The 14,004-nt window shown below is 42.9% G+C and overlaps 1 protein-coding gene across 4 annotated transcripts in view; it reads right to left on the bottom strand.

The window, feature by feature from the left end:
- The window catches only part of TM2D3 (TM2 domain containing 3), a 44,697-nt gene extending 31,044 nt beyond the window's left edge, over window positions 1-13,653 (bottom strand). For 2 of the 4 annotated variants that reach the window (XM_059879025.1, XM_005221923.5), the window contains exons 1-4: window positions 13,545-13,653; window positions 13,109-13,201; window positions 8,609-8,766; window positions 3,888-4,062 (exon numbers count right to left, since the gene is read on the bottom strand). In XM_059879025.1, the coding sequence (XP_059735008.1) occupies window positions 3,888-4,062; window positions 8,609-8,766; window positions 13,109-13,201; window positions 13,545-13,635 (517 nt within the window). In that variant the 5' untranslated portion in view covers window positions 13,636-13,653. The remainder of the gene's footprint in view (window positions 1-3,887; window positions 4,063-8,608; window positions 8,767-13,108; window positions 13,202-13,544) is intronic. The other 2 variants (XM_005221925.5, NM_001040518.2) reach the window with 2 other exon arrangements.
- Between the last annotated feature and the right edge of the window lie 351 nt (window positions 13,654-14,004).

Raw genomic sequence — 14,004 nt, 5'->3', positions numbered from 1 at the left:
AAAGCTAGCCTTGGTAAATTCAAAAAAATAGAAATCATTCCAAGCATTTTTTCTGACCACAATGCAGTAAGATTAGATCTCAATTACAGGAGAAAAACTATTAAAAATTCCAACATATGGAGGCTGAACAACACGCTGCTGAATAACCAACAAATCACAGAAGAAATCAAAAAAGAAATCAAAATTTGCATAGAAACGAATGAAAATGAAAACACAACAACCCAAAACCTGTGGGACACGGTAAAAGCAGTCCTAAGGGGAAAGTTCATAGCAATACAGGCACACCTCAAGAAACAAGAAAAAAGTCAAATAAATAACCTAACTCTACACCTAAAGCAACTAGAAAAGGAAGAAATGAAGAACCCCAGGGTTAGTAGAAGGAAAGAAATCTTAAAAATTAGAGCAGAAATAAATGCAAAAGAAACAAAAGAGACCATAGCAAAAATCAACAAAACCAAAAGCTGGTTCTTTGAACGGATAAATAAAATTGACAAACCATTAGCCAGACTCATCAAGAAACAAAGGGAGAAAAATCAAATCAACAAAATTAGAAACGAAAATGGAGAGATCACAACAGACAACACAGAAATACAAAGGATCATAAGAGACTACTATCAACAATTATATGCCAATAAAATGGACAACGTGGAAGAAATGGACAAATTCTTAGAAAAGTACAACTTTCCAAAACTCGACCAGGAAGAAATAGAAAATCTTAACAGACCCATCACAAGCATGGAAATTGAAACTGTAATCAAAAATCTTCCAGCAAACAAAAGCCCCGGTCCAGACGGCTTCACAGCTGAATTCTACCAAAAATTTAGAGAAGAGCTAACACCTATCCTGCTCAAACTCTTCCAGAAAATTGCAGAGGAAGGTAAACTTCCAAACTCATTCTATGAGGCCACCATCACCCTAATACCAAAACCTGACAAAGATCCCACAAAAAAAGAAAACTACAGGCCAATATCACTGATGAACATAGATGCAAAAATCCTTAACAAAATTCTAGCAATCAGAATCCAACAACATATTAAAAAGATCAAACACCATGATCAAGTGGGCTTTATCCCAGGGATGCAAGGATTCTTCAATATCCGCAAATCAATCAATGTAATACACCACATTAACAAATTGAAAAATAAAAACCATTTGATTATCTCAATAGATGCAGAGAAAGCCTTTGACAAAATTCAACATCCATTTATGATAAAAACTCTCCAGAAAGCAGGAATAGAAGGAACATACCTCAACATAATAAAAGCTATATATGACAAACCCACTGCAAACATTATCCTCAATGGTGAAAAATTGAAAGCATTTCCTCTAAAGTCAGGAACAAGACAAGGGTGCCCACTTTCACCATTACTATTCAACATAGTTTTGGAAGTTTTGGCCACAGCAATCAGAGCAGAAAAAGAAATAAAAGGAATCCAAATTGGAAAAGAAGAAGTAAAACTCTCACTATTTGCAGATGACATGATCCTCTACATAGAAAACCCTAAAGAGTCCACCAGAAAATTACTAGAAATAATCAATGACTACAGTAAAGTTGCAGGATATAAAATCAACACACAGAAATCCCTTGCATTCCTATACACTAATAATGAGAAAACAGAAAGAGAAATTAAGGAAACAATTCCATTCACCATTGCAACGGAAAGAATAAAATACTTAGGAATATATCTACCTAAAGAAACTAAAGACCTATATATAGAAAACTATAAAACACTGGTGAAAGAAATCAAAGAGGACACTAATAGATGGAGAAATATACCATGTTCATGGATTGGAAGAATCAATATAGTGAAAATGAGTATACTACCCAAAGCAATTTATAGATTCAACGCAATCCCTATCAAGCTACCAACAGTATTCTTCACAGAGCTAGAACAAATAATTTCACAATTTGTATGGAAATACAAAAAACCTCGAATAGCCAAAGCGATCTTGAGAAAGAAGAATGGAACTGGAGGAATCAACTTACCTGACTTCAGGCTCTACTACAAAGCCACAGTTATCAAGACAGTATGGTACTGGCACAAAGACAGAAATATTGATCAATGGAATAAAATAGAAAGCCCAGAGATAAATCCACGCACATATGGACACCTTATCTTCGACAAAGGAGGCAAGAATATACAATGGATTAAAGACAATCTCTTTAACAAGTGGTGCTGGGAAATCTGGTCAACCACTTGTAAAAGAATGAAACTGGACCACTTTCTAACACCATACACAAAAATAAACTCAAAATGGATTAAAGATCTAAACGTAAGACCAGAAACTATAAAACTCCTAGAGGAGAACATAGGCAAAACACTCTCCGACATACATCACAGCAGGATCCTCTATGACCCACCTCCCAGAATATTGGAAATAAAAGCAAAAATAAACAAATGGGACCTAATTAACCTTAAAAGCTTCTGCACATCAAAGGAAACTATTAGCAAGGTGAAAAGACAGTCTTCAGAATGGGAGAAAATAATAGCAAATGAAGCAACCGACAAACAACTAATCTCAAAAATATACAAGCAACTCCTACAGCTCAACTCCAGAAAAATAAACGACCCAATCAAAAAATGGGCCAAAGAACTAAATAGACATTTCTCCAAAAAAGACATACAGATGGCTAACAAACACATGAAAAGATGCTCAACATCACTCATTATCAGAGAAATGCAAATCAAAACCACTATGAGGTACCATTTCACACCAGTCAGAATGGCTGCGATCCAAAAGTCTACAAATAATAAATGCTGGAGAGGGTGTGGAGAAAAGGGAACCCTCTTACACTGTTGGTGGGAATGCAAACTAGTACAGCCACTATGGAGAACAGTGTGGAGATTCCTTAAAAAACTGGAAATAGAACTGCCTTATGATCCAGCAATCCCACTGCTGGGCATACACACTGAGGAAACCAGAAGGGAAAGAGACACGTGTACCCCAATGTTCATCGCAGCACTGTTTATAATAGCCAAGACGTGGAAGCAACCTAGATGTCCATCAGCAGATGAATGGATAAGAAAGCTGTGGTACATATACACAATGGAGTATTACTCAGCCATTAAAAAGAATACATTTGAATCAGTTCTAATGAGGTGGATGAAACTGAAGCCTATTATACAGAGTGAAGTAAGCCAGAAGGAAAAACATAAATACAGTATACTAACGCATATATATGGAATTTAGAAAGATGGTAACAATAACCCGGTGTACGAGACAGCAAAAGAGACACTGATGTATAGAACAGTCTTATGGACTCTGTGGGAGAGGGAGAGGGTGGGAAGATGTGAGAGAATGGCAGTGAAACATGTACAATATCATGTAGGAAACGAGTTGCCAGTCCAGGTTCGATGCATGATGCTGGATGCTTGGGGCTGGTGCACTGGGACGGCCCAGAGGGATGGTATGGGGAGGGAGGAGGGAGGAGGGTTCGGGATGGGGAACACATGTATACCTGTGGCGGATTCATTTTGATATTTGGCAAAACTAATACAATTATGTAAAGTTTAAAAATAAAATAAAATTGGAAGGAAAAAAAAAAAAATAATAAAAAACTTAAAGGAAGGGATTGGGATCATAAGAAACCTCAAAAGGGTATCACCCCTAAAGAAGAGGCAGGAAACACTCTGGCAGTTTCGATGGCATCAGATGCTTTGGCTGTTAACCTGGGGGAGACTCAATCACACATTATGCTCTACACCTTATACATTTTTATTTTATGAAGTACTACGTTTTAAAAGATAAGGAACTGGCATAACTAAAAGGTGCTGATAAACATTTCTGACTACACAATTGAAACCTAATTCTCAAACGTCTGTGATGGTTCTGCAAGTACGCCTGAAGAAGAGCACTCTGCCTAGAAGCTCCCTCAGCCGACTCACCCAGGCAGTGGACGTGGTCCCGCACAGTGCAGTTGGTTGGATAGCGCTGCCGAGGGCAGGACACCGCCCTGCAGTCGCTGGAGCTGAAGCACTCGTAGTCAGCCTCTGGGAGCTGCCAGCAGAACCTGCAGGTCATGTTGAGGACGAAACTCTTCTGGGATTTGAAGTCTGGATCCTACAAAGGACACAGAGCTATTCGGTCATAATCCAGCTTGTCAATATGTCACTAAAACTACACAGTTACAAGGCACAAGTGTCAAAAACACTTCTATTTATGATCTAGGAGGAAGTGGCAGACAAACAGGTACCAAGCCAATATGTATGCAAAACAAATGTATATGCCATGATCTAGGATCATAAGTATATACCCCAAAATATACACCTAAGAAAAAATACCTAGATAAATGCACATCAAATTATCAAAGGTTATCAGGATAAGATTACTTCATCACTGTTATTTTGGCTAAATTTTTAATAACACACATGCATACTTATATGACAAAGAAGAAAGGAAAAGGCACTTTATGAAGCCCCAGAGACACAAGAGAGCTGACAGGGCAGATGAGTCCCTCTGCTCAAAGTACTGTGCAGTACGTGGGAGTCGGGACCCAGCTGGACACTCCTAGAGGAACAGCCTGCCTACCGGGTCTCAACTCTTCCTAGGAGTCCCTGAGGTCCTAAGACCCAGGGCAGTCACTGCTGTTACACTCCCAGGAGTACCTGACAGGACCCACCCAGAGGCAGCCCCAGGAGACCATCCCCATCTTAGAAAGAACCCCTTGGAGAGGTTCAGCCAGTGCTATTGTGGCCCTGAGCCTCGAAACAAGAGTCCATTTCAATTTTAAATTTGTTTTCTGCCTGTAAGAGCACCCCATGTGCTTATATGTTACACATTTGGAAATTACAGGAAAACTGGTAACCTCTCCAGAGAGAAGCACTGTCTAACCTTCTTTCATTTTTGCTTCCTGTGATACAGTTTTACATTCATGGAATTATACTGAAAACATTTTGTATCCTTTCACCACCACTTGATATTATGCTATAAAACATACTTTTCAAAACTGTATTTAAATGGTAACACAATCACCTCTGGAAGTATCATATTTACTAATTTTTTTTTTATTAATGCAAAAACCACTTATAAGGGCAGTATTCACGAGTAAGGCACTGCTTGATTTAAACATTATTATTGTAAATGTCTGCATATTTCTAGTGATCCATCTGTAACACACGTTTCTCAACCTGTTTTTTTGCAACACTGGGCAGACAGTGTACATGGTACAAACTCTGGGAGACAAGAAGAGAGTAAAGAGATGGCTGGCCCTGCCGGGCCCTCAGCACTGAGCACAGCTCATCCATGCTGGTCTTCCAGGGAGTCTGTTCTATGCATGGGCATGCTTACGACAGATATGCTTCTTCTTTTTCTAATTTAATGTTCCCACTGATAATTACTTTCACTTAATTCTGAGGTATCAGTAAACATCTCTGGAGCTGCCTAGTTCTCAACAGCTGCAATGTATTTATTTCACTACACAGTGAGCTGCAAAGTGAACTGCTCTTTCTTGGACATTCAGCTTGCTTCCAACCTTGCTGGGTGAACAATGCAGCTAAGAATATTCTTAGGCATACTTATGTGTATCAATGTGCAGTAAGTAACACCTGTTAGATGAATTCCTAGATATGGAACTGCCAGGTCAAAGCTTACATGCATCTGTACGTTTCAGAAAGAAAGAAAGTGAGGTCACTCAGTCGTGTCCAACTCTTTGCGACCCCATGGACTGTAGCCTACCAGGCTCCTCCATCCATGGAATTTTCAAGGCAAGAGTATTGGAGGGGGTTGTCATTTCCTTCTCCAGGGGATCTTCCTGATTCAGGGATAGAACCCGGATCTCCCACATTGCAGGCAGATGCTTTACCTTCTGAGCCACCAGGGAAGCCCACAGGTTTCAGAGATGAGACAAACTGTCTACCACAGGCTGACTAATCCACACATCTACTGACAAGACACAGCAATGTTTGTCTCTTACACCTTCAAGAAAAGTGTTATCAAACTCTGTTTTGCCAATCTGACAGGTTAAAAAAATGCATTAATTTGTATTAAACTATGAGAAAATTAAGCACCTTTCAAATACAAGTTGAAAGTCCACCTGTATTTCCTTTGCTACGAACCATGTACTCATGCTCTAGCACTATTTTTCTACAGGACTGTCGTCTTTTTCTCATTGGCTTTTTGGATGTATTGATATATTATAGGTATTAGTATATTATTTGTCACGTGTATTAAAAAAAACTTTTTCATCGTTTGTCATTTATCTCTGGCCTTTATGCTTTTTAAGGTCATGCAGAAACCCCTCACCTTTAGTAGTCAAATGTATAAATTCTTTCTTGTATAACTTTTAAACTTTATTTCATACTTAGAAAAATATTTCCCACTTTGAGATGATAACAGAACTCTCACGCTTTCTCTGGTACTTTGAGGTTTCATCTTCTCACGTAAAGTCTGGCATCTATCTGGAATTTACTTTGGACAAAATAGGGATTCTACTTTTTTTCCATGGGCACCTGGGCACCCTAGCATTCACTAAGTCCACAAAAAACTGCAGACCCCAACAAGAGCTCATATGTGGTAAATACCTTTCCCTCTGTGACACAACTGTCATTACTGAGAATACAGAACCTACCTAAAGGAATTAAACTTGCCTCACTTACACTAGCAGACTAAGCTCTCCTCCAAGTAACAGAAACAAAAACCATTTCTGTCAAGCACATCTCCAGCTGATGTCAGCTGGGCTGGCAGTTTCCATTACAGCTGGATTTCTGCACTTACTTCTATTTATATACATTATAAAACAATTTCTTTGACTAGTGTAATCCAGGTGAGATTCCCTTGGCCTGAGTCCCTATGAGTGCACATGAGAAGGATGAGAAGAGTTTATTTCCTTCTATTAATCTGAAGTTCAACATAAGGTGAGGGGAGGGAAGGGGGTGAATGCAACAGGTGAGAGGACGAATACTTGCGTATACACCTGCAATGGTCTTAAACACCAAGGGAAGAATACGGGGCCGGCCCCAAATCACAGCCGCAGCACTCCTGGGACCCGCGGCTCCTGACAGCCAACTGTTTGACTGCTCTTCGTTTCTAAGAAGAAACACCACCAGATGCTCTTGAGATTACCTTCAAAAGCCACCTCTAGGGGCCAGGCACCTGCTACTGTACAGGATTTGTGATGACTGGCTAGTCACGAAGCAGGTGAGATGAAAGCACTTGAGGTGTGAAGAGGGAAAGAGTGCTTCCAGGGCGTGTCTCAGCCAAGGGTTAAGGACGGACCAGGGACAGGATCAGCTAGGAAAGTCCCTCCCTAAGTTTTGTCATTTCTCTACCTTTGTCATTTCTCCTGTCCTCTGCTATTTTCTGAAAAATGAAACCACCTGTTTTTTTGGATCACCTAAAGGAGGAAGAAATTGAAAACTAAGTTTCACTCAGGAACCAGTTGTGAGAGATAAATGTCCAAGACACTAAGGCAAACAAAGTAGGCTCATTCTGGGAAAAGCTCCCCTAAGCCATCAGGGTTTTCTCATTTTCCACAAGGTACCTACTATGTGCCAGACTTACGAAGCATGTGATTTCAAAAGCCATCAAACAGGTTTTGTTATTAGGTGAGTAGGGAGAAAATTCTATTTAAGATGAAGCAACCAAGACTAACTGATTATCCTAGGGCAGTCATGAAGACTACCTGCCAACTAGCTCAGTTTTCCAGCGCACTTTCAAGAGCAACACTGATACACGAAAATGACAAATACTGAAGTTTACCAACACTACATCCAGATGCTGAGGCCACATAAAATTTCATGCCCCCTTGGAGTGAAGCCTCCCTCAGGCCCTCTCCTGATACTGGACTTCAGGAGAAACAGAAAGAGCCTGGGTGGAGGGGAGGGCAGAAACTTTCTAATCTAGCCCTCTCCAGACCAGGCTCCAAAGGACAGATGCGGAAAGGTATCTTGTTCAAGTGAGAATCACTGGGTCAATGGAAACCCGCTAAAGAGAACATGACCTAGAATCTGTGTTTTCTTGACCACCTCCCACAACAAGGGCTCCACAGAAACACTTTAGGAAAAGTTGCTCTAGGTCCATCTCCTGATTTAACAGGAGACAAAGGAATAAATCTCAGAGCTGGCCTTGGCAAGGCCAGGAGTAGACACTGCTTTGTTATTCATTTCTACTCTCTGTCTTGCCCAGATGCTGGGACTACAATGAAGTGTGCAGTAATTTCCCTGGTCCAACCATTCAAGAATGCACATATGTGAATCTCCCTGACCTGGTCACACTCAGCAGGTGTAGGGCTGCCTCCAGGAACCGAGCTCTGAAGCAGGTGTCCTGAGAGCTGTAAACATATTAGAGACAGGCTGCAGTGTGACAACTCTAGCAGGGTCATTGCTGATGCACAACAGTGGGTGCCCTTGAGCCTGTTCTATGCCCTACTTGTTATAAGCAGTCTGACAATTACTTCAGTTTAGTCTTATGTCAGAAAATTGTTATCTGAATCCTTACACCAAACCTTGCTAGGAGACAAAAGTTTCATCTGATAAAGTGGACTTTACTCCTCAAATCTTACTTTTAAAATGTAGAGCACTTTCTCAATTTTCCCCATGTTCGCGTCTAAACTCTATTTATAACTCAAGCTTTACAGTGAGTTTAAGAATTCGTAAGTTGCAGTACTTACAACACAGGTAACAGAAGGTTTGACTGTGCAGTCAAAAGTGACAGGCTTCCCATAGACACAGGAAAAATTGGTCTTGCAATCTATACAGTCTGCAGGAAGTCTGCTACACAGGCCATTGCTCGGACATTTCATCACATAAGGTGGGATATCGGTACTTTCTGCAAGGGGCGAGAGAGAAGCTTATTCTCTTAGAATATGGATTAGAATAACAGATAAAAGCAATTTTCCAAGGTTAAGGAACACAATCATGAGCATAACATACATATATGGTTCTAGTAATAAATTAGGACTGCAAAAAGTTTATTGTGTTACAAGATGAAAAAACAAAGGCTTATAGATGATAAAGTTTGTTCAAGATCACAGAGGGAGGGTAGAACTGGAATCAGAATCCAAATTTCTCCGTTTCCAATCCACTGTGCTTTTCACTTGAATTCACTAATTTTTAAGTGAAGCCACTGACCCTCTAACACAATCAGTACAACAAGGAACCACCCCCAGAAGATATACTGTCATTGTTACACAATGGTACTTCCACAAGCCACAATCTGCAAGGAATATTCAGTTTTACACTACCAAAGTACAAACAGTTCTTAGTATTAGCAACTTATTCAGTGGGTTACAGTTCTTTTTTTCCAGCCAACCTACCCAGGAGTATAATATATTACTATGAGTTAAGAGATTACCAAAACTGTAAACACTATTCTCAGGAAGGAAGAAAAGCTCTCAAAAAACGTCTGAAAGAGTCAAAAATTCTTGTGCTTTCTCTATAAAATAATCTATGTTTTAAACACAAGTATGTTGATGTCTTTTAGCAGACTTTAATAGAAGGAATAATATATGGATGCTAATTTCACTTCACTGAAATAATGGAACTCTACAGGGATGAAACTACGGAGAACAAGGTTTCGTTCAGCAAAGCACATTGACACTCATTTAAAACTCGTCCTACTTAAAGTCACTATTAAGTGGGCAATTATGCAAAATATCAGAGTACATCATGCAAAATGCCGGGCTGGATGAAGCACAAGCTGAAATCAAGATTGCCGGGAGAAATATCAATAACCTCAGATTCTCAGATGACACCACTCTTATGGCAGAAAGCAAAGATGAACTAAAAAGCCTCTTGTTGAAAGTTAAAGAGGAGAGTGAAAAACCTGGCTTAAAACTCAACATTCAAAAAACGAAGGTCATGGCATCTGGGTCACTTCATGGCAAACAGATGAGGAAACAATGGAAAACAGTGAGAGACTTTATCCTGGGAAGCTCCGAAATCACTACAGATGGTAACTGCAGCCATGAAATTAAAAGACGCTTGCTCCTTAGAAGAAAAGCTATGACCAATCTACACAGCATATCAAAAAGCAGAGACATTACTTTGCCAACAAAGGTCTGTCTAGCCAAAGGTATGGTTTTTCCAGTAGTCACGTATGGATGTGAGAGTTGGACTATAAAGAAAGCTGAGCGCGGAAGAATTGTTGCTTTTGAACTATGGTACTGGATAAGACTCTTGAGAGTCCCTTGGACTGCAAGGAGATCCAACCAGTCAATCCTAAAGGAAATCAACGCTTAATATTCACTGGAAGGACTGATGCTGAAGCTGAAACTCCAATACTTTGGCCACCTGATGCGAAGAATTGACTCACTGGAAAAGATCCTGATGCTGGGAAAGATTGAAGGCAGGAGGAGAAGAGGATGACAGAGGATGCCATCACTGACTCGATGGACATAAGTTTGAGCAAGCTCTGGGAGTTGGTGATGGACAGGGAAGCCCGGCATGCTGCAGTCCATGGGGTCAGAGTTGGACACGACTGAGCAACTGAACTGAACTGATGCAAAATATCACTTTTTCCTTTATTGTTGTGTTCCTATTACTACTGAGGCTGGAGGATGGACACTTAGAATCACAAAACCAAAATGTCTCTGAAGCCTGAAAGGTTAGTTATTTGCTCCAGCTTCCAGCGGCATCACCAAACTTAAAGCCAAGTCTCAACCAGTCCCTTTGGGATTTCCCGCACCCCCACCATCCCCTCCCCTCCCTGCCCCATTTCACACAGCCCTTTTAAGGGGGTGCCTTTTAATACTCAACATCAGGATCAGGGTCAAGAGGCACAAGAAATTTTCTGAAGAGAAAGGAACATTGGTTGAAGGTAATCTGTGACAGGCAAAGGAGAAAAGGAAAGATATAAACATCTGAATGCAGAGTTCCAAAGAATAGCAAGAGGAAATACGAAAGCCTTCTTCAGCGATCAATGCAAAGAAATAGAGGAAAACAACAGAATGGGAAAGACTAGGGATCTTTTCAAGAAAATCAGAGATACCAAAGGAACATTTCATGCAAAGATGGGCTCGATAAAGGACAGAAATGGTATGGACCTAACAGAAGCAGAAGATATTAAGAAGAGGTGGCAAGAATACACAGAAGAACTGTACAAAAAAGATCTTCATGACCCAGATAATCACGATGGTGTGATCACTGACCTAGAGCTAGACGTCCTGGAATGTGAAGTCAAGTGGGCCTTAGAAAGCATCACTATGAACAAAGCTAGTGGAGGTGATGGAATTCCAGTTAAGCTATCTCAAATCCCGAAAGATGATGCTGTGAAAGTGCTGCACTCAATATGCCAGCAAATTTGGAAAACTCAGCAGTGGCCACAGGACTGGAAAAGGTCAGTTTTCATTCCAATCCCAAAGAAAGGCAATGCCAAAGAATGCTCAAACTACCGCACAATTGCACTCATCTCACACGCTAGTAAAGTAATGCTCAAAATTCTCCAAACCAGGCTTCAGCAATATGTGAACCGTGAACTTCCTGATGTTCAAGCTGGTTTTAGAAAAGGCAGAGGAACCAGAGATCAAATTGCCAACATCGCTGGATCATGGAAAAAGCAAGAGAGTTCCAGAAAAACATCTATTTCTGCTTTTCTGACTATGCCAAAGCCTTTGACTGTGTGGATCACAATAAACTGTGGAAAATTCTGAAAGAGATGGGAATACCAGACCACCTGATCTGCCTCTTGAGAAATTTGTATGCAGGTCAGGAAGCAACAGTTAGAACTGGACATGGAACAACAGACTGGTTCCAAATAGGAAAAGGAGTTCATCAAGGCTGTATATTGTCACCCTGCTTATTTAACTTCTATGCAGAGTACATCATGAGAAACACTGGACTGGAAGAAACACAAGCTGGAATCAAGATTGCTGGGAGAAATATCAACAACCTCAGATATGCAGATGACACCACCCTTATGGCAGAAAGTGAAGAGGAACTAAAAAGCCTCTTGATGAAAGTGAAAGTGGAGAGTGAAAAAGCTGGCTTAAAGCTCAACATTCAGAAAACGAAGATCATGGCATCCGGTCCCATCACTTCATGGGAAATAGATGGGGAAACAGTGGAAACAGTGTCAGACTTTATTTTTCTGGGTTCCAAAATCACTACAGATGGTGACTGCAGCCATGAAATTAAAAGACGCTTACTCCTTGGAAGGAAAGTTATGACCAACCTAGATAGCATATTCAAAAGCAGAGACATTACTTTGCCAACAAAGATCCGTCTAGTCAAGGCTATGGTTTTTCCTGTGGTCATGTATGGATGTGAGAGTTGGACTGTGAAGAAGGTTGAGCGCCGAAGAATTGATGCTTTTGAACTGTGGTGTTGGAGAAGACTCGAGAGTCCCTTGGACTGCAAGGAGATCCAACCAGTCCATTCTGAAGGAGATCAGCCCTGGGATTTCTTTGGAAGGAATGATGCTAAAGCTGAGACTCCAGTACTTTGGCCACCTGATGTGAAGAGCTGACTCACTGGAAAAGACTCTGATGCTGGGAGGGATTGGGGATAGGAGAAGAAGGGGACGACAGAGGATGAGATGGCTGGATGGCATCACTGACTTGAGGGATGTGAGTCTGAGTGAACTGCGGGAGTTGGTGATGGACAGGGAGGCCTGGTGTGCTGCGATTCATGGGGCCGCAAAGAGTCGGACACGACTGAGCGACTGATCTATCTGATCTGATCTGAATCTTCATGGGTGAGGTGAAAAAATACTAGAAATAAAAGAGATGTGAATGAGGAGCCTGGGACTGGAAAGAGATGAAGCAGGAATGTAGAAAGGTATTGAAATACCGAGGCTGTCTACAGAAAAGGTCTGTGCATCTGTCTTTAGTTCACATAACCTAAAATGCAATCAATAAAATGTTCAAAACATGGAAAGTGAAACTCGCTCAGTCGTGTCCGACTCTTTTCGCGATCCCACGGACTGTAGCCCGCCAAGCTCCTCTGTCCATGGGATTCTCCGGGCAAGAATACTGGTGTGGGTTGCCATTCCCTTCTCCAGGGAATCTTCCCGACCCAAGGATTGATCCCGGGTCTCCTGCATTGCAGGCAGACTCTTTATCATCTGAACCACCAGGGAAATGATTTCATATTCTACAGGAAATGTTCACCAAAAAGGGAGAGACCACTAGATATAAACACACACATTTACGAGCACGGAAAACGCCCGGTACCTGCCGCCCTGGGCACCGCTGTGAAGGTCCGTGTGGGGCCCGGGTCCTTGATGGCCTGCGGCAGTGGCTGCGAGGGCTCCTCGCTGAAGGACCCTGCGACCGGAGAGACGGAGACCTCAGGCGGTGCGGCTGCGCTCCAGGCTTCAGCTGCCTGGGCAAACCTGGAGGCCTGATCGCCCACGAACTGAAGGGGAAACCCAACGAGGTCGACATTCGTCCCGGTCTGCGAGCACCTGGGACCAAGCGCGGGGCCGGGACACAGCCCCACGCCTCCGGCCGAGACCCCGGGCCCTCCCATTCCAGGCTCGCGGCTTCGGGTCCCTGAGCTAGCCGAGGGGCGGAGGCAAACCGTGCCGGACTCGGCCGCAGCGACCCGCGCCCTCCTCCCGCACTCTGCCTCCGCCTGCGGTCCCGGGGCCCCCAGCCCTCAACTCACCGCCGCCCGACAGGATGTAGAACTGTGAGAGGAACAGCACCACACGACACAGTCGGCAAAGAGGCCGCAGCAAGACCACCGCAGCCGCCATCTTGCCGGCGCGCTCTCTTCCGGCCGCGCGGGGACGCGCGAGGGGCGGGGCGCCCGCGCGCGCCGAGGGGGCGGGTCCGGACGGGGCCACAGCGCCGGCGCAGGCGCGGCAGCCCTGCGGGTGTTCCCCGTGCTCAGCCGGCTAAGGCTGCCAGGTACCCACCTCCACCGCCCCCCAACCCCCCTACCCTCCCATCCCCCCACCCCCCCATCCCACCCCCGGCGCCGCCTGCCCCTGGAATAAGAGGCTCACCTTTCTCCCTTGTGTCTCAGCTGGTAAAGAATCTGCCCGCAATGCAGGAGACCTGGGTTCGACCCCTGAGTTAGGAAGATGCCCTGGAGAAGGGAAAGGCTACCCACTCCAGTGTTG

Source organism: Bos taurus, chromosome 21, assembly GCF_002263795.3.
Source record: "Bos taurus isolate L1 Dominette 01449 registration number 42190680 breed Hereford chromosome 21, ARS-UCD2.0, whole genome shotgun sequence".
NCBI lineage: Eukaryota > Metazoa > Chordata > Mammalia > Artiodactyla > Bovidae > Bos > Bos taurus.
Note: the sequence above shows the minus strand (reverse complement) of the source record. Positions and strands in the feature narration are given on the sequence as shown.